Consider the following 25,000-nt stretch of genomic DNA (forward strand, 5'->3'; position numbering starts at 1 on the left):
TTCATAGAAAAATAATTGTACATATACTGCGATTTATTTTGAATTTCTACATACCAACTTTCATTTTCCAATAAAATGAAATAGTTTCTGTGCTTTTTAAAAGAAATTAAAATGTTCACTTTCCTTAGTATTGGACCTTTAAGATATGAATGTATATAATTATCTGCACAAACATAAAGACGTACACTCCACAGAAGTGAAATGTAGATCAAAAAGACATCTACATCTCATAGAACTATTTGACAATATCGTGACGTCACAGTTTGTGGGAGGGGTGGTCTAGTGCTTAAGGTGTTCGCTGCTCAACCTGGTGTCGTGGGTTCGAGCCCCACTGTGGTCACGTCCTTGCCTTCCAATATAACACCAGCACTAGTTTTTTCAGGAAGCGGACTCGAGAGTGACTCGAATAAACTTGAAGCTTTCATCACAGTTGAGCTATAATAAATTAGTAGCACTCAGTAATAGCTAATAGAAATATTATGACTCAATCCTGATTCTCTGTAGCGTTGAACTGTAAATATAACGGCAATCAGCCGAGATAAAGCAGACAAACTTCTATAAGCAGCTCATGTAATATGCTTTTAAAAATACTCCTGGAAAATGTAAACAAAAGGCGCAGATATAATTTCTCTAAGCGGCACAGTCAGTCATTATCAATTAGGAACCAGTCTAACATGCTAACACAACTCAGTGTTTCTCAGAATTCATGTGACTTTGTAAGCACGAAAATGCGTGACAGCCAGTGGCCCAAGAATCAACAATTGTTTGAACATTGTTTTCTCGGAAAATGTTACCGTGATTTGTAAATTTGATATGAATCACGTCATTGTAAATTGTAATATCGTCAGCCCACAAAATTGAAACTGACGTGCCTGCCAACATTTTTATTAAGGAAATCGACAATTCAAGTTTTCCGTCTTATATACCACATGGAAAAACCAAACACGTTTCATAACGTGTTGTGTTCAGTTTGAAAAGTTACAGGTTGACCAAGAGAAAAACGTTTATTTAAAAGGCATATGATAAAATGTTTTAGGAAAACACAATATGTTGTATCCAGGACAAATTGCTTGGTCTCCGGGAGTATTTGGTACTGCTTCAGATTTAGTTCCGGTTTGTTTTTATCATTTGATGGTATTGTATGTCGTAAAGAAATCACGATTATACATGTATAGACACTACACTGTTGTGTTTTTGTGCTTAATATATTTCTCCGTTCATTGTTTTGTTTTTGTTTATGTAACATATCCATACGTTGTATCAATCAATTTCTCCTCAAAGCCTTCCATAAGCTTTGGCGCCAAAAAGGTTAAAATACACGACAAAAAGGGGAATCTTTGTCATATGGGTTATATTTCTTATAAATAGACAGGGTCCAAATTAAGTTTGGGCACTTTTATTAATGTTTCGATGTTTTATTCTAACTAGAAAAATTGGATTTAAATCTTTGATATCGTTTGGATTGTGTGATATTGCCGAAAATTAAAGTTCAGTTCTAAAAGTGTTAAGGAAATAGGTTACCTTGTTACCAGGGTAAATTCAAATTAGTTGTGTTCCTTACATAGACCAGTGTCAACGCTTTTGAATTTTACATTTAGATATATAGGTCCCGGGCTTCATTTCCATGATAACATCAATTTAATTCAAGATACCACACTTTTCTGCTGAAATTTGAACAATTTTAGAGCTCATATTTAGTATATAAGTAACAAATTATCAACGAAAACTGTGAAATAGTTATTACAAATCAAACTACCCAATTTTTATTTGAAAATTGCCGTAATAAATGACCTTTCACCCAACTATATTCCCAATAACATTGGTTTTCATCATCCATGTTCTTACATCTTTTATGCCTTTATATGCATTTTTTACTTAGTCAATGGCCATAACTCTGGTCCTGCTGAGTGATATCTATAACACAACCCCAGATGCATAACTTCACATGCTGAATAAAATTACTGTAATGTTTCATAATACTTGATTAAATGGTTTAAAATATTTGAACTCGCGGCTAAAATATCTAAACATGGTTTGAAAATCAACTATGCAAAATGTTCATTATCAAAGTACGTTCTGCCGTTACTGACAGAAAAAAGATTTACGCGGGATTTATCGAGAATCGACATTTTTATAGTCATAGTTTTAACGCTTATGATCTTCTCTTTTTTTAAACAGTTAAAAGTTTAATTATAGAGTTTTCATATTCTTATTATTTAGGGAACCACTTCTCATACCTTATCATATCTCGTCCTTTACAAAAATAGCAGAAAGATTGCGATTTCTTGATTTGCTTCATTAAAGTATCTAAAAGCTCGAACCTAAATCTACATTATTTGTGAACAGCTCTCCTTTGTATGTATCAGGACTATAAAAAGCCAGAATTTATATATTCTTAAGTGGGTCAAGGCTACTAAAACCAAAAAATAAATTTATGAAATTTTTCCTCAAATCTTAAAATAATTGTACAACAGTTTTTACTGACAAATTTGGCAGAATTAGCAATGAAAAGGAGGAATGAAATTTTCGACTGGTTAAACTTAAACTGCCGATTTGTTCTGTTATTGGCTTGAGATTTTTAAATGCTCATAAAGTGTTTCTGTTTCAAGTGCGGCTGCCACATTTTCCATTATGGATATAAAATATATTTATTTCTTGTAAAATCCTGTTTCCAATAATTGTTTTCTCTCATATTTGTCAAAGTTTTGAGTACTGATGGACATACCAGAATGTTTTTCTGAATGTTTTTCTGATTGTTTTTGATTACCTCCCTTTATGGTTCCAACTATTAAAGTTCATGTGAAGTATTACCATGTTAATGCGCATAACATGTATTTGGATAGGTTTCATCTGTTTTTAACGTTTAATTTCAAGCCATATGGACTCTTAATCGTCTTCGCATGGAAACATTAATAATACGCTGACCTTCACCTTTCTTATAAGGGCAAGAAGAAAAACAAGTTAATTTCGTTCCAGCAGATTCTTGGCTTCTTAAACTTGATCATTTAGCGGGAAATATATAGAAAAAGCTTGGCTAGCAATATTTTTATTCAAATCGGATACATTAACATGCAATAAAATATGCAAAAAATGAACGAGATAAGGTAATAATTCATGAAAAATAAATGAGCAAGAAAACTATGGTCGCCACAACTGTGATTCCGCCGGCGGCACAGTAAAGCGTCCCTCTGTCGGCAGCTTTCCGTCGGTAGTATGTCCGCGTGTCTTCCAATATCTGCAAGAAAAAAAAAGAGAAATATATCATCACACGGGACATTATAAACCTTTCTGACTTTTACTTTGGTACATTAATTGTATATTCTGGTGCTAGGGGCATGAAGGGTGTTGCACTTTTCATTACCTCTCATGAACATACTCGGGCAAAACAAGTCTGCTATTTTTTGGCTTGGTTGCGTTTACGCTTTCAAAGATTTTTCGAATAGATCTTTATAACTATCACAAAAGCAATCTCTAAGTGCCTTGTGGTTCCCGTAATTAACACCCCCACTAAGATTCAGAATTGTTATATTTTCTGGTCTTTTTGGGATTATGGAGCTCATTTTAAAATTTGTGTAACAAAGTTCCGTTTAAGCTTGTGATATGGGGCGTGACGGATATTGCAATTTTCCTTACCTCTCATGAACTAATTCAATGAAACTGAGTGTGTTATTATTTTGTTTAATTGCATTCTATGTTTCAGGAGGATTTCCAACAGATTTGGATGACACATATGGGATTTTGTTTTAAGTCATCCTAAGCTTATATCCGATGAAATATAAACATGATATCCTTCCAGACTAGGTATTAGTGATCACATGTGTAGGCACCAGTCAAATTCTTCACAGCAAGGTACTTGGGTATGATTTGATGTTTTACTTTATATTCATTGACATTACTTATGGTTCTAAACTCTGTATAATACATAAAGGTTTTATGAATAAATTCAAACAAATCTAAGGGGCGAATTTGCCATCGAATCTCTGTCCAACAAAATATTACTAGCATCACATATGCAATACAATCCATCAGGGCATCGAACCGAAAATGCTACAATCATCCCATAGGTCTTAGTATTGCTAATTTGACAATGGTATTACATACATAAACATATAACTTTTGATTATATCTTATCATGATTAACTTTATGAAGAAAGATATTTGGTACCCAGGGTTGTCTGACTGGACGATTTGTCACAAGTTTTCGTGATATATTATTTTACCATTAAACGTTTCTTAAAGTTTAAGTCCGATCAAACGACTTATTTTCAGTTTTTTTTTCAAACAAGTTAAATGACGCAAAACAATTCTTCATGATCACTCCACGTATATTGTGATACAAAGAACAAGTATCTCCAGGAAGGAATTCATTAACGCCTTCTGACTACATGTTCAATGCCTTGTCAATCTCGTAGCAAGAATTCATATATTTTACAATAGATAAAGAATAAGCTGTATACTATAAAATCTGTCTGTACAGACAACCATTCAGGCATATAATTTATGGTCTGTATCTACAGATGGTCTCTCAATACAGGTAAAATTACATTATTATACCTCTCTTTTGTCTACAATGATAAAATCCCATTACCCGAGAAAGAGATATTTTGACTATCAAAAACATTTTCAACCTTTTTGACACGTGACCAAGCGAAAGTGACTGTCAGGTCATGTGACCGCGCTGATATTTTGAATGTCATATAAGGGCAATTAACTGCTTCAATTTTTTAGCCAAATGATTGTCTCCCTTGTACACATATAGTAGTGACGTCACTATTCAATGTGTACACAGGCGATTACCGCGCTAAAGATGAAACTGTTAAATAAAATGAATTAAAAACATTTTTAAACATTTTATATACTAAATTTTGTTCGGTATAATAAAATAAATATCATATGACAGCGTGTTTACATTGATATTGTCAACCCTCGAAACAGAATGTCACCACTCGGCTTTCGCCTCGGGTGACATTCTGCCCTCGGGTTGACAATATCAATGTCAAACACGCTGCCATATGATATTTATATACTATTAAGGTAGAACGAGAGAGAAAACAGTGACCTTTTTAATCAAATGTGATAGGCCCTTACCACTTTTTTTCAGAAGTGATCTTTGGCACTGGTTTGACTGTACATAAGCATAAAAATCATATTTCAAGTAAAGGTTATAACATCTTGGGAATATTGCAGCGAATTTTGTTTAAAAGTGATATATCCCTTGAAATAATTTATACTAGCAACGGAAATTGACAAAAAATTTTCAGCAGCTCATTTATATTAGATAATTAGACAAACTAACTTCAGTATTCAGACAAATTAATGACTGAGCCGTGCCATAAGAAACCAACATAGTGGCTTTGTGACCACAGGAAAAACAGGCTGCGCATCGTGCAGTCTGGTCAGACAGCGTCACAATGTTGTCTATGCAATAGCTTTGAAAGCGAACAGCTGACGACAATGCGCGATGCGCAGGTGGTCTGGATCCGTGGTCGCAAAGCCACTATTGGTTTTCTTGGCGCGTCAATTGTTATTGCGTTCTTTAGTAATATCGGCGCAGAAGAAATGATATTAATCTAATGTTATCAAATTAGGGGAGCGTATAATTAGACACCCTTCCGTTTTCACGTCGTCATGGAAACCGTGTTGCGGGAGCTTTCAGCAGAACTGCTATTACAAATAATTTGACTAAACATTGGAGATTTTAGGCTAGAAATTTTGTTTTTTGAAGGTTGAACACATAGTAACAACGTCTGTCAGTTGCTTGAATTCCTTGTATCGAGACGTGGATGAATGCGTTCACTATTATTAATCTAACTGGTCCCAAAGCAACTGGAGAAACATGCTCTTCTGCTATAAAGATGTCAAATTAAATATAATTCAAATTAAAGTCCTTGTAACGCTTGAAAAGGTTTAACGATTATCTAAATTTCGAAGATACAGAAATAAGAAATAAGGAAACCTTAAAAAAATATTTTTATAATTTTTCACTCATGCTGACTATTTACATTTCAATATAACGTTTCCATTAATTAAGAATTTCCATGACATTTTCGTAAACATAAACTTAGAATGATGGTAAAATTAAGAAATAATAGATCTATATCTCATCGCTGAATAAATCACTGTTTGGAGTTCAGATGCGAAGGAATTATAAATCTACGCATCTGAACGACAAACAGTGATTTATTCAAGAGCAAATCACTAAATGAGATATATTATTTCGATTCTAACATGTTACCAAGGATTTTGAAGTACATCCTTGTCGGCATTCATTAAATATTTGCCCGTTTTCAGTCGGTTTCTTTTCCAGCGCGCTGCTACGCCGTTTGACGCTGTGACGTAATAACCGTGACGTCAGAACAGTGAACTGTTGTTTAATAATTCTGTTTCCAGCCTTCTTCGTTTAATAGGAAAATGAATCGGATCGTGTTAGAATTATATACTAATTTCTTTAGCCATAAGATAACCTTTAAAGGGACACTTGATAATGATTAGTAAAATGTAGTAACTAGCTTTAACTGCGAAAAATAAAGTTATTCTTTTATAGATTGTATTAGATCTACCAAAATACAAATGATAAGAAGAGAAAAATTCTTTGAGCAAACAATCTTCATACCGTTGGCACAAAACTTGTCAACCAAATACATCACACATTGTCCAAAATCGGATACTCCTGCTTCGGATAGGTATAAATAGTACTCAAGATATATCAACAGTGTACATTTAAAACTCTTAAAATATGTTGAGACCTAAGATTAGGGTTAACCTCCTAAAACTACAGTTTGACATTAACATTGAAAAGAAAGCATCCATCAATTCAAAATGATTTTTCTTCTTACCCTTTTCCACATATTTCACAGCTTACATGTATTTCCAACACACTTTTTGTAGAAACATCACAGTATGTTTACTGCATGCTCCATACGTTTAATTGTAATTTGTGATGAAATTGTCAATGTCAACTCTTCTTTTACCAAATCTCCATTTTATATCTTTCATATGTTAAAATGTACGAGTTGCTGAGTATATGAAACAACTCATCGGATGATCCTCAACATCCTTCCACTACATTTTTCATTTTGTGATGAACCTACTTTGCGATGTGTGTCTCAAGCTGTGTTTGCTTTGCTCATTGCTTCAAGGGAGACTACTCTTACATTTTATTTAAATTCTGGAGACTTTTATTTCCAAGAATGAAAATACATTTTATTATCGTTTTATCATTCTCAGGGTAAAATTCCAATTATTTATTTTTATATTTAATTGAATTTATATTAGTTTTAAAGAAATTGTTTGGACTTTTAGAATTATTTAAGAGACGTGCTTTTATTTGAAAACTGGTCAAAATGTCACAATCGTAAATATTTTAATTTTAGAACATTTCCAGGAAAGGAACTTAGCTTAGTGGTGGGCTGTTAAGGAAAAACCTTTTAATGGCAGCGGAGCTCCAAGTAACTTTCATTACTGATTGCGTAACTAGATCTTCATAATACAGGAAACATCTTGTACTTGAGTGTAGACTAATTTGGAAAGAACGTTTTCAGAAATGATGGCTTCATGAATTTTTTATCTCTAGGCCAAAGTTCCATCACTAAACGACCGAACCCGCGTTTGTGTAATTATTAGTAAGCATTCCCTCTGGACATATTTAATAAATTGTCTACTAAAAATGCCAACAATATTCGGTTACACATTGGTTCAGACAGAGGTTAGGCAACTTCTATCAGAATATTTGAATGACAATTAGGTCTAGTTTGTTCTGGAATGTCTCGAGAGCTGATGTATGAAAATTGAATCAACATCGCTTCATTTAAGATTGTAAGATAGTAGATTGTCTATGGTGTATTTATTGTTTGCATCAGGAGTTTTATAGATTATGTTGAAACGACCGAAGTATATATATGACGGCGCAACTGATGGCGTGCTATAACTTCGCCCTTCTGCGCATGTAAAAGCTAAAAGCTAAAAGCTAAAAGCTAGAACTAAGTAGTTTTGTCAACCTAAGATTTCCACAACATTCTCGCTGTCAGAGGTGATTAAAACGAGAAAAATATGTCTTACGTTAGTAGTTATTTTCATATCAATAATATTGTGTTATCTTATTATATTATTGCCGACTGGATGTATCAAATAGACTTTTGTGCATGCTTAATATTATTTTTTGCACATACATTTTACAATACATTCTTACTTTTAATTGGCTGGCCAGTACAATATTGTTTATAACCGTTTTTGCTTACCTCCGGAAAGCACTACACAAATTAGAAGAACACAAGAAATTAACTGTCAGAGACTACTAAATAATCGGGACGTTGAACTAGTATTTGCTACATTTGTAAATACGAAATAGGTATATGGTTAGTATACCTACATGCGAGTGTTCATATCCATTAAAGTGAAAAGAGGAATGGTGTTTATGTGACTGATGCCTCTAAGGGGCCGAGCTTATTCAATAAAACTTGAAAACTTGTTTCTTCATATACACGCTTTGAGAGAAAACGTGATTATGTGATGGCCCATGTGTCTGTCCGTCTGTCAGCAATATCTCGTGTCCAGACCATAACATTATAACCATTTAAAGATCAAACTTGGCAAATAGGTAGATTAAATCAGTCCATATTTCGCGTCAGTGGCTTAACTTAATAACCATTGTAGTATTGACTTTGAACTTTCCAAATAGGTACAAGGCAGTGACAAAATGTGCAGAGGTCATGAACCCGGTTTGGTAGGTCAAAGTTCAAGGTAAAAAACTAAGCTCAAATGTTACATTTGTCTGCCATATTTCCTACCCGGAGCATTACTTAACCTTTCAATGTATTGGCCTCTTGGCTTCTTCCTGTGTAGGTGACGATGGGAAAATATGCAGAACGCAAGAACCGAGGCGGTAGGTCAAAGGTTAAGGTCACACACAAAAACAAAACAAAAAAAATCTGATCTCAAACACCAAATCCTGTCAAGTATGTCATATCTTGTGTCTTGAGCACAACTAAGAAAATATCAATTGTGTTGATTTGATACTTGGTATAAATGGGTAGTGATGAGACAATGTGAATAGTTAAAAAACTCATTACCCCTTCCCCCGTCTTAATCCATGCCAAACTTTCCTTTTCACCTTCAATTTCTTGTGCCTTAGTATCCCATCACAGCCACCTCAAACCCCTTCGTCAACACAGAAGAACACACACACCATAAATATTGTCTTTAAATTTTACTTCCTCCTCCTTTAATAAAAAAAACCTCGCCTGCTTCGCGGAGTTTTTGATTTTTTTCTTGCCTACCTAGCGGGGAAAGTATACATTTGTCCGAGCACGTGCCGGGGATAGATAGTCCTGTTTTTCCCTAGGAAAATCTTGTCTAAAAGAGCGTGCACTAAGGTGACGTCACATAGTACTGGCACTATTGTGACTTCATAAACTATATAAACAATGCCAGGAAATACTCAGATCTATTTGTCCCCATGATCTATTTTGAACGAGATAGGCAAGAAAAATGACCTAATATGCCTGTCTGTGTAAGACAGCTGTTTTCCCAACCCAACGCTCGGTTTTCCATTCCACACTGTCCCTCGGGTAAGGAAAACCCCGTCTTACACAGACAGGCATGTAAGATCCTTATAATCTATAAACGTCATTTTTATGATACGCAAATGATAACACAAAGATAAAAGTTAAAGAATTCCAGAAGTTGGCAGTTTATGAAAGATAAATGAGAATGCTGATGCCATTGATATAAATTCAATGTCGGCATTAATAAGGAAATGACAATTTATCATGCGTCTCCAAATTAGCATCTGCATGATAACAAAGCTAATGAGTAACATCATTTAAATAAACACGGACTGTGTTGCTAATATGCGGCATTACTACTGAGCAATTTTAAATGAATAATAGTCTGCATATGAAAAAATCAAAATTATTCAGAATTTTCCTGAAAATAATCATGCTTATTACATCATATGATAAAACCAACCTAAAATAATATTGTCATTTTGTCTCTGGAAAACGTTAGAAACAAAGTCAGACTGTTTGGAACAATTGACAAATAGAATGATAATTTATAAAATACAGAATGTTATTGTAAAACAGTTAATCAAAGTCATAGAATGTTATGTTCTTGTTTGTCTTTCTTTTTTCAAGACGTAAATACGATTAACCTTTAGCCTGCTGGCGGCAAGTGATTCAGCCTTTGCAACCAGTGCAGACCAAGACCAGCCTGCACGTCTATGCTGGCTGATTATGGTCTGCACTGTCCGCTGTTCAGTCGAACACCTCTTCGAAAAACAAATAGTACTGCCCAAACTGAATGACAGACCAGTCCATTTTAGAAATTTAGCCGGGTAAAGGTTAGATAGCAAATTACAATGCCAAACAAAACAACGATCCTTATCTAGTTAAACGTTTGGATATATAAGGATCCTTGTTTTGTTTGGCATTGTAAACTTTTAAGAAGTGACATTCTCGTACTGTCGTGAAGTCGATATCTATTCAAGTGCTTTTACATGCATGCTTTTCATTAGAATAATCAAATAATTATATAGATAGATAATTTTATGATATCTGCTACTTTTTCAGGCACGGGTCCTATATTTAGTTAAGGTATTGACATCAAACCTAGCTGGATACAATGAAACACTGAGCAAAGCGCATTTATAATCGGGTTGATAGGTTAAAAGTCAACAAAGATCAAATCAGTCCGTTATATTTCGTGTCCGGAGGTTAACTTAATAATCGTTGAAGTATTGACTCTGAACTTGTCGAATAGGTACATGGCAATGAAAAGATGTGCAGAGGTCATGAACCCGGTTTGGTAGGTCAGAGATCAAGGTAAAAAAACTAAGCTAAATGTTAAATCTGTCTGCCATATTCATGTTCTGGACATTACTTAATAACCATTCAGTGTATTATCTTCTTCCTTAGTGTATATGTAGGTGACGGTGAGACAATGTACAGAACGCAAGAAACAGACCGGAAGGCAGAAGTTAAGGTCAAAATTAATATCAAAGTTCAATTCATATCAAGTATGTTATAGTTCGTGTCTGAAGCACAACTTGGAAACTATTAATGGTATTGAATAGATGCTTGGATTATAGATAGGTTGTGATAAGACAATGTGAAGAATTAAAAAAACCCACATTACCCCCTTCCCCCTCGCCCACCCAATCTTAACCTAGACCAAATTCCCTTTAATCTTCAATTTCTTGTGCCTAAGTATCCCTTCACCGTCATCGCAAATTCCTTCATCCACCACAAAAACACACACCATAAATATTGTCTTTAAATTTTACTTTCTCCTCCTTTGATCAAAAATTCGCATATAGTTCAGCTTTGCGGAGTATTTGCTCTATTTTTTTGTCTATAAACGTCTCTTTTTTGTACACAATTGATAACACAAAGGTCTTTTAGACTTCAGAGAAAAATTAAAGATTTCCTTGACAGTTTATGAAAGATAAATGAGAATGACAATGCCACTGATATAAACTCAATATCGGCATTAATAAGGAAATTACAATTTATCATGCGTTTCCAAATTAGCATCTGCATGATAACAAAGCTAATGAGTAACATAATTTAAATAAACACGGATTGTGTTGCTAATATGCGGCGCAACTACAGAGCAATTTCAAAATGATAATCAGTCTGCATATGAACATTATTCAGGATAGTCCTGAAAATAATCAGGCTGTTGACATCAAATGATAAAACCAACCTAAAATAATATTGTCATTTTGTCTCTGGAAAACATCAGAATCAAAGTCAGACTGTTTAGAACAATTGAAAATAGTATTATTTATAATTTAGAATTTGTAAAATATGAAATGGTTTTGTAAGTCATCTGACTGTGTTTGTCTTTCTTTTTCCAAGACCTAAATTATTACGAACGTAAACAACAATCCTTATCTAGTCCAAACTTTTGAATTTTAATGTCATATTGAGTAAAGTAAATCGGAATGGTGGGTGGTAATATTTTAGTATTTTCTTCTTCAGTTGCAACTGTATATTAAATTGTGGTTTAATAGTTAAAGATGTAAGAAATATCAATATTCAACTGTTATTTTCATTATTAAAAAGCGTTTCCATTTATACTACAGCCTATATAGTAATACAGTAAAAGAGTCAGAAGAAAGTATTTATATTCTCCTGCTATACTCTAATTATGCGCTTTTCAATTTGCTAGAGTATTGTCGTTTCTCTGCAGACTTTGTACACATATACAAATGTACATAAAATCAGGATGGGTAGACAGTGAAAACTGCATTATCGGCGATAGATACACGTACAGAAACACAAGATATTTACTCACCACTGAAATGTAATATAAATGCGTTGGCTAACTTAGTTTGGCGCAATAACTTTCACGTTATTTGACAATGGTAGCTACGAGTGTGCGTGTGTTTAATCATTTATCTAGACTAGTTTGACACAGCCCAGAGCCTAGACAGAAAAAACGTGCTTGTACCCGGTCTTGCACAAAGCAGTAAATTATATAGACTGATTGCTGTGGTTGACGCCTAAACAGCAACCATTCCTGTTTGTTAGACAATCGAAGTAGACCCTTATTAACGGATAAGTAAACTTTTAAGACATTCTCTTCCTAAAAATGGTCTAACAAAACCATTTAAACTTGAGCGATTCGACAGAAGAAGTCTTTTATAGACTTGTCTATTTTAAGCTCAGGTGACCCCTATAAGTGACCAAGCAGAACCATTTGAACAACATTTAGAGAGGTCGATGCAAGGATAAAATGGGACCAAGTTTGATGACTCATCAGAAGAATATGTTAATAAATTTCTTATCAAGGTTTTGTTCTGGTAGTTCCTAAAAAGGGGTCAAATGAAACCATTAGAACAATATGTGAAACTGGTGAAGATCCGTCAAACGTTGATACAGGAAAAAGTGGTATTGATGTTTTTCTTCTATTTGTTTCCCCGGCAGTTTCTAAAAGGGGACAAGCGAAACTATTTCACCAAATTTGAAAAAGGTCTAGACAACTATGCCCCAGAGTGAAGTCTAGTGAAGATCTATCTGCTGATCCATAAGAAGAAGTCGTTTAAAGATGAATAAAATTGACAGAGGTATACAAAAAACATATTACAGACAAAGTTTGGTGGAGATTTATCAACTGATTCAGGAGAAAAGTTGTTTAAACGCTGTTTTTTTTCTCAAACTGATTCCTAGTCATGGAAAATTACTCTATATTGAACACAAGTAGGACAAAAATTATTCAACTTTATCATTTTACACCAATCTTGTTGGTTATACTTGAAATTTATGTATAACTGCATAACTCTTTTATTCATTTCTCAACAGATTAATCTTTGTTTTATTGAATGGTTTATTTTCATGTTTTATTTCATTAACTTGTTACAAAATTTAAAATGGATTAGAGTCACTTCAATTTATTCGTTTTATACATGTTAACAGTTCAGAGTTTTGATATAAATGTTTTTAATGAAAATAGATGATTTTTTTATCTTCAGTCACATGTATGCCATTTTATTGTCACATCGATTTGCATCTTTTCAAACTGTGTTTCCGTAAATTTGTTTATGTACCCTTACTGTGCGACATGAAAACGTTTTTAGAGAATTAATTTTGTCGCTGTTCAGGTGTTTTTTTTTACCTGTGAATTTTCCTAGATGATTTATTTCAAATTTCGAGTAATACGATTTAGGTCGATTCACATAAAATATCTATCAAGTATTTGAATACTGACAGACTGCCTCTTGTGTATTGTGACATACAGACACTAAATAGGAAAATGGCGCGAAAACAAAAATGGCGGATTCAAATACTCCTGAGTTTTGTTTGCTCTAGAGAGCTATTTTCCTTATTTTCTTTGCATTTTTTTTGCTGAAATCGCATGAAAGATCTATGCTTGACATGTAGGTAGAGCTAGCATTTTCGTAATGAAATAACAACATGATAGAATCATACACCACCACTACAATTTTGGGTCTCATGTTTTATCTGATTTTGCAGTTTGTGAGTTTGACTGAAAATATTTTTCTGGTATCAAACATGACCCCAACTTTTCTTTTGATTTTTATTCAGCACTGCCAATATTTGTCAAGAAAATGTAAGTTACAGACATTTAAAATGGGATCTGATGCGTGCTACAGCCATATGTCAATTTTACATAGAAAAAAGAAGAACAGCTATTTAGTGTCAGAAAGAAATATGGTTATCATTTTCCTAGGTAAGTGTCAATTTGAAGTGCAAGAAATGTTGGTATATAAGCGTTAAACCTAACATTCTGGACACATGCAAAAGCTATAGGCTCATAAATACGTTGAAAACGAATCTAATTATGTACTCTAAACCCCAACCTAATTTTGTGTGTGAATAATTGAAACTTAAATCCGCACTACATTTTATCATGTGTTTATTTTCTGTAAAGACTTGGAGACTATCCAAAGGTTTGTGTCTATTCCAGTTCTGTGTTTTATTGACAGAGACACGTTCCAGCATTGTATTTACACTTAATCAATTAAATTTTCCCTCTCTTACAGACTTTGTCATGCTACAGACATGAAGTATGGCTGCCACATTTATTCACTTCTCTGTACATTCAATTTTAGCATCTACTTTCTGTTTTCTATTTCCTGAAAAAGAACTTAATTGAATAAAACAGCATAGATCAATTTCATGAAAATTCCATTCATGTTTATTAAATATGCAGATACCAAGATTGTAAAAGATTTATATTCTGGCTTTATTGGCACTTTCTTGAAAATATGGTTTTAGTTTATACTTGCATAAAAAATCCCGATTGTCATGGCTTATAGAAGTTCTATTCACACTTTATATGTTTATTTTCCATACAGACTTCCGTCAATCAAGAACAACCTTTCTTCTCCACTACTGATTTTATCGACCGAGACACGTTCAAGTAGTGTAGTACAGATAAATGTGTACATTTAATCAATTTAATTTTCTCTCCCTAACAAACTTTGTCATGCCACAGACGTGAAGTGAAACACGATTGCGACTTTTATTTTTTACATGAAGAGAATTGAGGTTCAATATTCACTTTACCTATTTATGAATTTTTAAGATTTGTCATGTCACTGACATGAAGTAAAACGTGGTTCCGTATTAATTTTGCCTATTTATGGTTTTAATATTTGTCTTCCACAGACAAGAAGTGAAATGTGGTTCCGTATTAATTTTGTCATGTCACAGACATCAAGTAAATATGGTTCCATATTAATTTTGCCTACTTATGGTCTTCCACTGACAAAAAGAGAAATGTGGTTCCGTATTAATTTTGCTTATTTATGTTTTTTTTTTTTTAAAAATATTTGTCTTCCGCAGACAAGAAGTGAAATGTGGTTCCATATCAATCTTGTCATGTCACAGACATGAAGTGAAATGTGGTTCCATATTAATTTTGTCATGTCACAGACATGAAGTGGATATGCCGTTCAAAATACATTATATCTGATAGTTGTCATGCTTCAGACATAAAGTGATAAGGGATTCCACATTAATCACATGAAGTGGAAATGTCGTTCAAAATGCTTGTCATGCTTCAGACATAAAGTGATAAGGGGTTCCATATTAATCACATGAAGTGGAAATGTCGTTCAAAATGCTTGTCATGCTTCAGACATAAAGTGATAAGTGGGTTCCATATTAATGACATGAAGTGGAAATGACTTTCAAAATACTTGTCATGCTTCAGACATAAAGTGATAAGTGGGTTCCATATTAATAACATGAAGTAGAAATGTCGTTCAAAATGCTGGTCATGCTTCAGACATAAAGTGATAAGTGGGTTCCATATAAATGTCATGAAGTGGAAATGTCGTTCAAAATACTTGTCATGCTTCAGACATAAAGTGATAAGTGGGTTCCGTATTAATGACATGAAGTGGAAATGTCGTTCAAAATACTTGTCGTGCTTCAGACATATAATGATAAGTGGGTTCCGTATTAATGACATGAAGTGGAAGTGGTGCAGCTCTAGTTTGATTAGCAGTAGCCGCTTGATCTGTAGGAAATAGACTGTAACTTCACTACATTTCACAACATATCAAATATGATAACAAACTTTTACATAATGTATTAAAGAAAGTACATTATATAATGATAATTCCATCTCATATAATGACAAATCTACATATTATGAAAGTAAATCTGCATCATATAATAATGAATCGCAGCATATAAAGATAAGTCGACGTAGTGCAATGAAGTAATGTACGTCATATAATGTACGTCACATAATGTACATCACATAATGTACATCATATAATGTACGTCACATGATGTACATCACAAAATGTACGTCATATAATGTACGTCACATACTAAAAAGAAGCACAGAAGACAGTACAGTTCCGGCTTTCCATATTCGTTCCATACTAATATATGTATACATTTCAACCTAAACGTCATATGTTTCTGTCTTTTGCTGCTTATTGGAGGTCGCACCAAATTGAAACTCTACAGAAGCAATAGAGCTCCGTACATTGTTTGCGGAAACAATATTTGCATCCTAATAAATTTTATCCTTCTTAACCGAAATATCAAATTAACGTAAAACATTCGGTTTTGTTTTAATATATGGGCCCCTAATACAATATAATGACAATTTCGCTGGCGTAACAAAATTAGAAGAAGGCTATTCATCAAACAATTTCCTAAAGAAATTATTTTGTGAGAGTAAGTTCCTAAATATCAGCTTGTCTCTGTGATATACTTTATGTGATTTTTGAACAGATAAATTGTTTAAATGTGTTCCATCGTTGATGGCTGTGGCGTGCTAGGGATGTTATATATGTCTTTATTGTTTTGCTGTCAGGCTTTGTTACATGATGGATCGTATTACAAAGCTTAATTATAACTTAGTATAGATCTTCTGCTTTCAAGAGAAGTTAATCTATTACCTTACATATTCCATAAAACGCTCGAGCAAGGAATCGCAATTTAAAACGAAATTTGTTTTGATACGAATTTGTGGGATACTTAAGTTGTTGTTTACTAAAAAATTCTCCATTCATTTAATGCAGTCACTTCTCGTAAATATATATTCGAAAACTGAAAGTCAACGCTTTACCGTCATCTTTTGTACAGTAAATAACTAATAAAATCTATGAGAAAATCCTTTGGAAGCGTACAATGCAATAAAATAGCAGACTTGTTCTAATAGAGTCCATTCATTGGTAGAAATGAAATGTGCAACAGTATGCGTGTCATAGTCTTATTTTGCTCAAAACCTGGCTTACTAGTAAAGTCACTACAGGTCTTGTTTTTCGCATATACTATGTTGAATCCATACATTCAACCTATTTACGAAGCGTATGGGACAGTGTTGCATAAAAGTGAGTATATTGGCATAGATACCTCAGGTCCTGTCGTCATACCCTGTTGTACACAAGCGTCAATGATACACATATACCTTGTGCATGTGTGTACTGCTAGAATTTTTTAAACTATGTTCTATTTTTGTTTTCTAAAACAGAGAGTTAGTATCAGAGAAAGCGAAATATCTACTACAATGTTTTGTTTGGAGTATGTGTTGCCTTAAATATAAATGGATGGCTTTGAGCCCGATGTTAAACAGCTTTGTCAAAGTAAACAAATATTCAAACCTAGCAACTTCATGTTGTTAAATGGAACTTGTTTTCATAAGTTACGTGCATATTTTTCTTTTATTGCTTTCTAGAAATGTGCATTAACTACATTGTATAACTGATATTTTTTTTATCTTTTATCGTTTTTGTGTTAAATGCGACCCTTGAGATGATTGTAGGAAGAATAATAAAGTGGTTTGAACTTGAGAATGCAATTTAGAGAGACGTTTTTTTTGTACGTGATTACTTTATGTAGACAATTCTTCTGATTACCAGCCGTTTATTTAATACATAATCAGTTATTCGCCTCAAAGGTTTACGTTGAAAATAGTAAAATGAATATTTACCAGTTGCGAAGGTAACGTTTCAGAGCTAGCTGTTTGTTTTGCATTTGGCGTAACTAATGGTTCTGCATCGGCTAACTCTACCGGATGCAAGTCTACTCTGCTGCTTGTGTTTTCATCATTGACCCCAGCAACCAATGGCTTTTTGAAAGAGACACTTGTGTCTCTGGTCAAAGGGTGTCGAGATCGCTGCACATCGGTTAGGCTTGAGGAACTTTGGCCGATTTTACAAATACCATCACCGCTTGCTAATGAATGTCTTTTTCCAACAGTCTGCATATTGTCGGCCGAACTGTAAAATGAATCTGAGGGACTTAATTCATAAACAGTATGGTCCGTTCCATTGGTGGTTCGTTTTAATGTTCTTTGATATTTGTCTAATGCATTATTTAGCGTGTCTCCTGTACACTTAATTGACATATCGGAGGAAGAATACTCAGGTTCAGAATAAATCACAGTATCTAAAACATGTTCCACAGAATGATCTGTCACGTGTTCTTTGAACTCGGCTCGATTAGAGTCTGAGTATCCGCTATCTGCATAATCATGGTCATTTTCACATTTCTTTTGTGATTTCAGCTCCGTGGAATCCTTTTTGGTTTCACTGTGAGCACATTGAGCACTTGGTTCTTGCAACAAGGGTGTTTGTTCACCGGACTGAACACATTTCTCGTCATTTTCTAATGCTTGGGTCAAATTTTCAAGGTCGCGATCAACTTGATCAATTTCAGGTGAATTTTCACGATCTTTATGTTCAGGTGAATGCGCCGGTGAGTCTCCAGGAGAATGTCTTACTTCATGGTTCCAGTTTTCACAACTAGAATCGTTTAATAAAGAATCAACAATCATTTTATCCGTAGGAATAATACCATTAATTGGCACTAGCACTGCTTTTCCATTGGTTTGAATCTCATGACACCTATTTAATACCCCTACCCCCTCACATCCATGAACTCCACTAACTCCACACATACTAGGACCTTGTTCGCTACCAGACTCAACCACCTCTAACTGCGCATATGTTTTTACTCCCATAGACCGCTTTGACGACGCCAGCGTTTCTGGTATAGCCTCTAGCACTATATGAGACTGACCCAGTGCACCTTTCTTAAACTTGTAGATATATTTCAACTTCCGGTATGAGTCAGCACTTACGTTGCTATAGAGATTACCCGGCTGATACAGATACACAATTTCACCCGGAAGTGTTTTGTATATATCATTGTTGCCGACATTTCTACCTAATTCAGGAAGTGTTTCATATAAATTTTCCCCTTGATTGTTTTCATTCAGAATTATGTCACTGTTTTCAAAATTCGCAGACGACTTGATATCGGCTGGATATTTTAAAGCTTCGGAGTACCTTGGAGGTGGCGGACGAATCACTGCAATAGAAAAAAACAAACTTAATACTGAATACAACAGGATTAACCCTTAGCCTGCTAAATTTCTAAAATGGACTAGCCCATCATTTAATTTGGGCTATACCATTTATTATTCAAAGGAGTTTTCACTGAAAAATTACAGACTGAATAGCGAACAGTGCAGACCATGATCAGCCTGCACAGATCTTGGTCTGCACTGGTCGCAAAGGCTAAATCACTTTAAGATCATTTTTCTTTCTGAAAATTTCAGATGATCAATATGCAATAAGTAGTGTACAATGTAGTCCACGCCCTTTAGCCCCGGGTTGTGCAGAACTCAACATTTACACACATTACAGTTACAAAAAGAATTTAGACATCCGAAGATGTGTTCATACGGCGTTGCACATGGAACCTTCAACGAATCACTAGTGTGTAAGTCCATGAAAAGCGCCGTATGGTCCCCAATTAAGTAGGTCTACACATTCAAAGAATGCAGCCATTCGTGCGACGAAGGCTGATATATGTTACACAGGGATCAGTTTTTGAGACTATGTTTTCACATAACTTTTTGTAATTGAAATGTTTAACACTATTTATCATAAATATTATTACTGTTTCATCGCCATTTCCAGACCAGCACTTAAAGAAACCGGCCAGAAATGTCAAAGATATATTTTTCTTTGCCAATTAAACGCTAAACTGTCATTTGAAGCATGAGTATCTACATCATTTACACATCTTAAATATACTGAAATCTTTATTCCATTTCAGATAAAGTTTATATCCCGGATGTAGGAAATCATGTTATTCCGTCGTTGAAAAAAAGATTTTCTTGAATTTGTAAATTCGTAGTGTTTATACGTCAGTGCTGACGTCATATGTTAGTGTTTTGCTCCAAGGAGAAAGACCTAGTAGTTACCTAATGACTTTATAATATGCCAAAGTTTACAACATGATTTATGTCATAATTCAAACATTTTGTGTGTGAAATAAATAACTGTGTCAATACCGCTACTTAATTATGTATTGATGACTTTTCTTAGGAAATATCCTAGAAGTTTCGTCTGTGTGTTATTTTTTTGTAGATCTATTTGTTTTGCAAATTTTTGAAGGTAGATTGTCTGTTGGGTTGTTAAAATGTAATGGTGTATATTTACATACATTCTTCAAACCATGATAAATATGCTTTTTTTCACTGCTTGTCAGACAAAGATAAATAAATACTAGTATTGCTAACTACATTTTATTGTGTTCTGAAACAATGTTATTTCATGTGAAAATTACATGCGGTATTAAATTCCCACAGTAAAGTTCATATTGCTACGTACTTCAACACTTTGAAACATGAGTATTTACGACAAAGAAATTCAAACATATCTATAAGCTAAAACCACTTTATTGTTGCGCAGTTTTGAGAAAGATTTCTTATTACCCAAAACCTATAAACAACTCACTTTAAAGAAAACCAACGACTTTACCTTTTTTCATGAAAATATGACAAAACATATTTTTTCCAAAGCAATACACACGTTATTTATACTTTGAATATAGATTATACAGAATCAGATACACGAGACAAATATGTAAATGCATATATATATGTACACATTATATTATAGCACACAACACATCAAAACTGCATACCGTAACTGCAAGAAGAAAATATGCTGAAATTTTCACTTCTACCGTAAACCGTTGTAAAATGTTCAACAATACACCAGATATTACACGAAATAGTTAAATAATTTCCTATACATTATGCATTATACCTTTTGTTAACAGACTAGAATTGTACAAGAAGTGCATGTTAGATAAGACAGTGGCTTCACATGTTTGCGACATGCTCGCGACACCATGGTAACTGGGAGATTTCTAATCTTAGTTTCTGTAAAGACGATATCATTAAACGACGTTTGCAAATAAAACCTGCCAAAGGAAATCAATTTGCAGAACGTGAAATATGAGAAATATTATCAGAGAAGATTCTGTCTTCAAGGTCATTTGTCTCTGTACCTAGGTATGCACTGCAAAGACATTTAATAAACAACCTCTGTAAATTTTACATGGACGTCTAGCCGCTTGGGGAAAGGCTATGGCCAGACGGAACACTTCCTCTATTTCCTAACTACAAGATGTAGATGGAAGAGGTATATTGTCACTTAAAGCTTTTACTCGTTTCATTGTTATGCATTATTCTTACACTATTAAATGACACGAAAATGAACAGATTCGAAATTTAGCTAAAAATTGGTCTATCAAATTTGGACATCAATGAAATTATACATGGAACATTTTCTTCGTTTAGAAACTAAAACCTGAGCTCTCCTGGTTTTCTTCTTGACAAAAAGACCATGAAAGTTTTTTGAACCACCGTTTAGATGATTGAATATTAAATCATCCATAGAAACCTTTATTTCTTTGGCAATAAGTTAAAAAAATACACATTTACCATGACCTTTGTTCATCCTACTCTTTCAGGTTATTATACATCAAGCTTTAGGTAGGCTGAGCAGTATCTCATAGCAATAGCATAACCTTTAATGTAGCCGTTTTGCAAAGTAACATTAGTATCATTTAACAAAAGTATACATTGACCCAGTTATTCGAAACTTTAACAGGCGATTAAGCTAACTTTACGAAATATAATCAACATTTTATAAGACTAAGAAAAGCAAATTTATGAGTTAAGGATTATGAGGGCTTAAATGTTCTTATAGTAAAATCAAAACATCATACTAGTGTTTCCCACAAAGACAAATATTTCAAATCAAATTTTTTCCAATGGTTATTTTAACAGTCTGTTAAAGTTTCGAACATCTGGGCCCTGAAATCATACAATCATATCATGCTGAAAAAGCTGACTGCAAATTTAAAATTAGCTGAAAACCTGTTACAACATTTTCTCCTCTAAACAAAATGAAAAGTATTGATGAGCAAACTAAACAGAGTTGCCTGTCTTGACGTTTCTTAACACCCTATAAACAAATTAAAGAAACATACATCATGTGGAGGCGTTCTCCCAGTAAAACAGTTTCTGTAATCGATGTGTCTTCCTTCATAATTGAATTCTGTATTCGTGGAAAGCATTTGCTGGCTCGTTTTGTCTCAACAGTGACTTAATAGGGTTTTCTATAACCTTTTTGACGTCTAAAAATTATGCCGACGGTGACATAGTCCCAACATTCATGCTAAGTCATCGTCTAGTGTAGAATTTCTACTAATGATATTTCGTAGGAATATGAAATCAAAGATTTCAAATTTTGAATATAAAATGAATAGGACATTTAATTGTATCGTTGAATTTAATTTCTTGGATCTAAGAAGTAACCACAATTCCACAAAAATTCTCCCGCAAATACGAATAATTCCGTAGTAATGCTTAAGGAGAAGCATTTTTTAGACAAAAGAAAGCAATAAGTCACAAAAAGTTTGTTGTATTAAACACCTATTCTCCAACCGCTGTAAATACAACACACAGAAATATGGCTTTACAACAAGCATGTCTAGGATAGAAGTAAACAATTTAAATTGTTTTTTCTTCCATGTTTAAGCCATTTCTATCTGTCAGAGACAAAGTAAGTTATTCAAGTTGTTTGTTATCAATGTCGTTTTTGCTTGAGGATTATTGAGTGATGCCAGTGCATTTAAGACAGTGCTGTACGTACCGATATTTCTTTTCAGCTATTTTAAACAAAACATAGAATAACAAACTCACGAAAACTTAACAAGAAGTTATTCTATTTCATTTTCGATTTTTTTTATCAGATTTACAAGGCAGTCTCTCTTTACCACATGTACAAATTAACCTTTCTCTAACTCTTGCGTATTGCAAATGAGTATTGCAATACGCTCTCAGCACTGAATGTTTAAATATAAGAATATAGATTTATTCTGTTTCAAATTTCAAAGCTGCATAGAATCATATCCTTACTTGTAGAAATCAATCGAAATGTGATTATTCAAAATGCGTGTATACTAAGTTGTCTCCTTCATACGAAATATTTATAATTAATCGTCATTTTATGATACTGAAATCGGCGACTGATTATGTTTCGGAACTGTGTGTTGCCACAGAGCGACACTGTCGTGTTTTCATGTGGAGGAAAGAAGTTAGATCTGCCAAAACTACCATAAACTGGACCAAAGAACAGTTTTTATCCAAGGGAATGACTAATATGTTTATATCGCAGACTTCTAGACCGCCATTGTGTATACATTCATTTATGTAGGCGGAATTCGATAGATAAGACGTTATTTGACATTCTGCCTAGAAATCTGTCATCGGAGATCTAAATGAGACTCTCCAAACGTTAATTGATCAGGCTTTTGATAGAATGATAATAGCTGGTGCAATATCAGAAATTGCATTCTCAAAGGTCTCGTAATATAGATATATTTTGCAGTTAAATATTGAATAAAAGGCGTTATTAATATTGCAGCACATTATCTAGTCTGGCTTACAGATATCGTTGTTTTTAGTATGTACACATATTCTATATTTCTTCAGGTTAATTAATTATACACAGTCATACAAAGTAAGCTTTAATTTCCGACTGGTCCAACAGAGAGCTTGTGTTTCAAACAGACAATAAAGTTTTGTATAACAGTTTATAAGAAAGTGATATCTATGATACAAAAAAAAATGTTAAAAAAGTGTCTGTGTAATCTACATATATCTGGTTCTATAGGAAGCGGTCAATTTCTAAAACGTAATATTTCACTACAGTATTTGTGCCAGGAAACGTGTGCACTATTGTGTTTCCACTGCGTTGATACGCGGGCAACATTACCCCATTTGGTACATTTAGTATACATGTACAAGCATGTTATCCTATATTTCTACAGGTAATGAAGCTTTCTCTAACAGCAGTTTATTTGCCTGCCTGACGTGACACATGTCATGCATAACTGTTACAAATATTCATTGTTTACACAGAAACAATTGGCCAAGTCATGTCTTAGACCTTGAACTAATTCAGAAAACAAGAGATGAATTATTCAACTAAATTTGTCTGGGTATTTGGTCTAAGAAAGATCATTTCCTCTGATAATACTGGCAATAAATACATACCACTTTTTTATAAGTATCTAGTAAAGCAAATTTAACATGTATTGTAGTTCTGAACTTGTGAATTCGGTTATTGTTAGAGAGATGCGTTTTCATTTTCCAGTGTATTAGTGTGTTCGAAACTACGAAGTTTAATGAAATTGACGCTGTTTATGCTATGATAAGCTAAGAGAGAATAGAATGCTATTTTTTTAAGTTTTAGTACTGGACGATAGACATTAAATAAATCAGAAGGCCTTCAGTTTAGTAGTTTCGGACCCTGGACAAGGCATATATTCTCCGTAACGATTGATAAAAGACATTGTGTCTGAGGAAATTTGTCTCTAACTCTGATTATTGTTGGGAAGTTGACAGTTACTTGTGAAAAATACAAAATCCAGGAAAACTGGCCAGGTTAACTGCTCACCATTACACAACTGAAATACTGTTGAAAAACAGTCCTTAACCCAAAATCTTTGCAAGCATAGAATACAGCCAAAAATTGTTTTTAAAAAATACAGCTATATGTTCATGAGGTGTAAAGAAGCTGAACTATAAAATGAGGTCTAACTTCACATTCGGCAATGGAAAAAGAGTGTGCTCTTGAGGAAGAATTTTCAGGCGAACATATATTAAATAGGTTCTAATGACTAAATGAAATAAAATA

At 33.8% G+C, this 25,000-nt stretch overlaps 1 protein-coding gene across 1 annotated transcript in view; it reads right to left on the reverse strand.

Moving 5' to 3' along the window:
• Positions 1-3,031: 3,031 nt before the first annotated feature.
• Positions 3,032-25,000, reverse strand: part of LOC123537115 (uncharacterized) — a 76,890-nt gene continuing 54,921 nt past the window's right edge. The window contains exons 2-3 of the mRNA XM_045320682.2: positions 17,923-19,304; positions 3,032-3,235 (exon numbers count right to left, since the gene is read on the reverse strand). Coding sequence (XP_045176617.2) covers positions 3,113-3,235; positions 17,923-19,304 — 1,505 coding nt within the window. The 3' untranslated portion in view covers positions 3,032-3,112. The remainder of the gene's footprint in view (positions 3,236-17,922; positions 19,305-25,000) is intronic.

The sequence above is a fragment of the Mercenaria mercenaria genome, chromosome 17, assembly GCF_021730395.1.
Source record: "Mercenaria mercenaria strain notata chromosome 17, MADL_Memer_1, whole genome shotgun sequence".
NCBI lineage: Eukaryota > Metazoa > Mollusca > Bivalvia > Venerida > Veneridae > Mercenaria > Mercenaria mercenaria.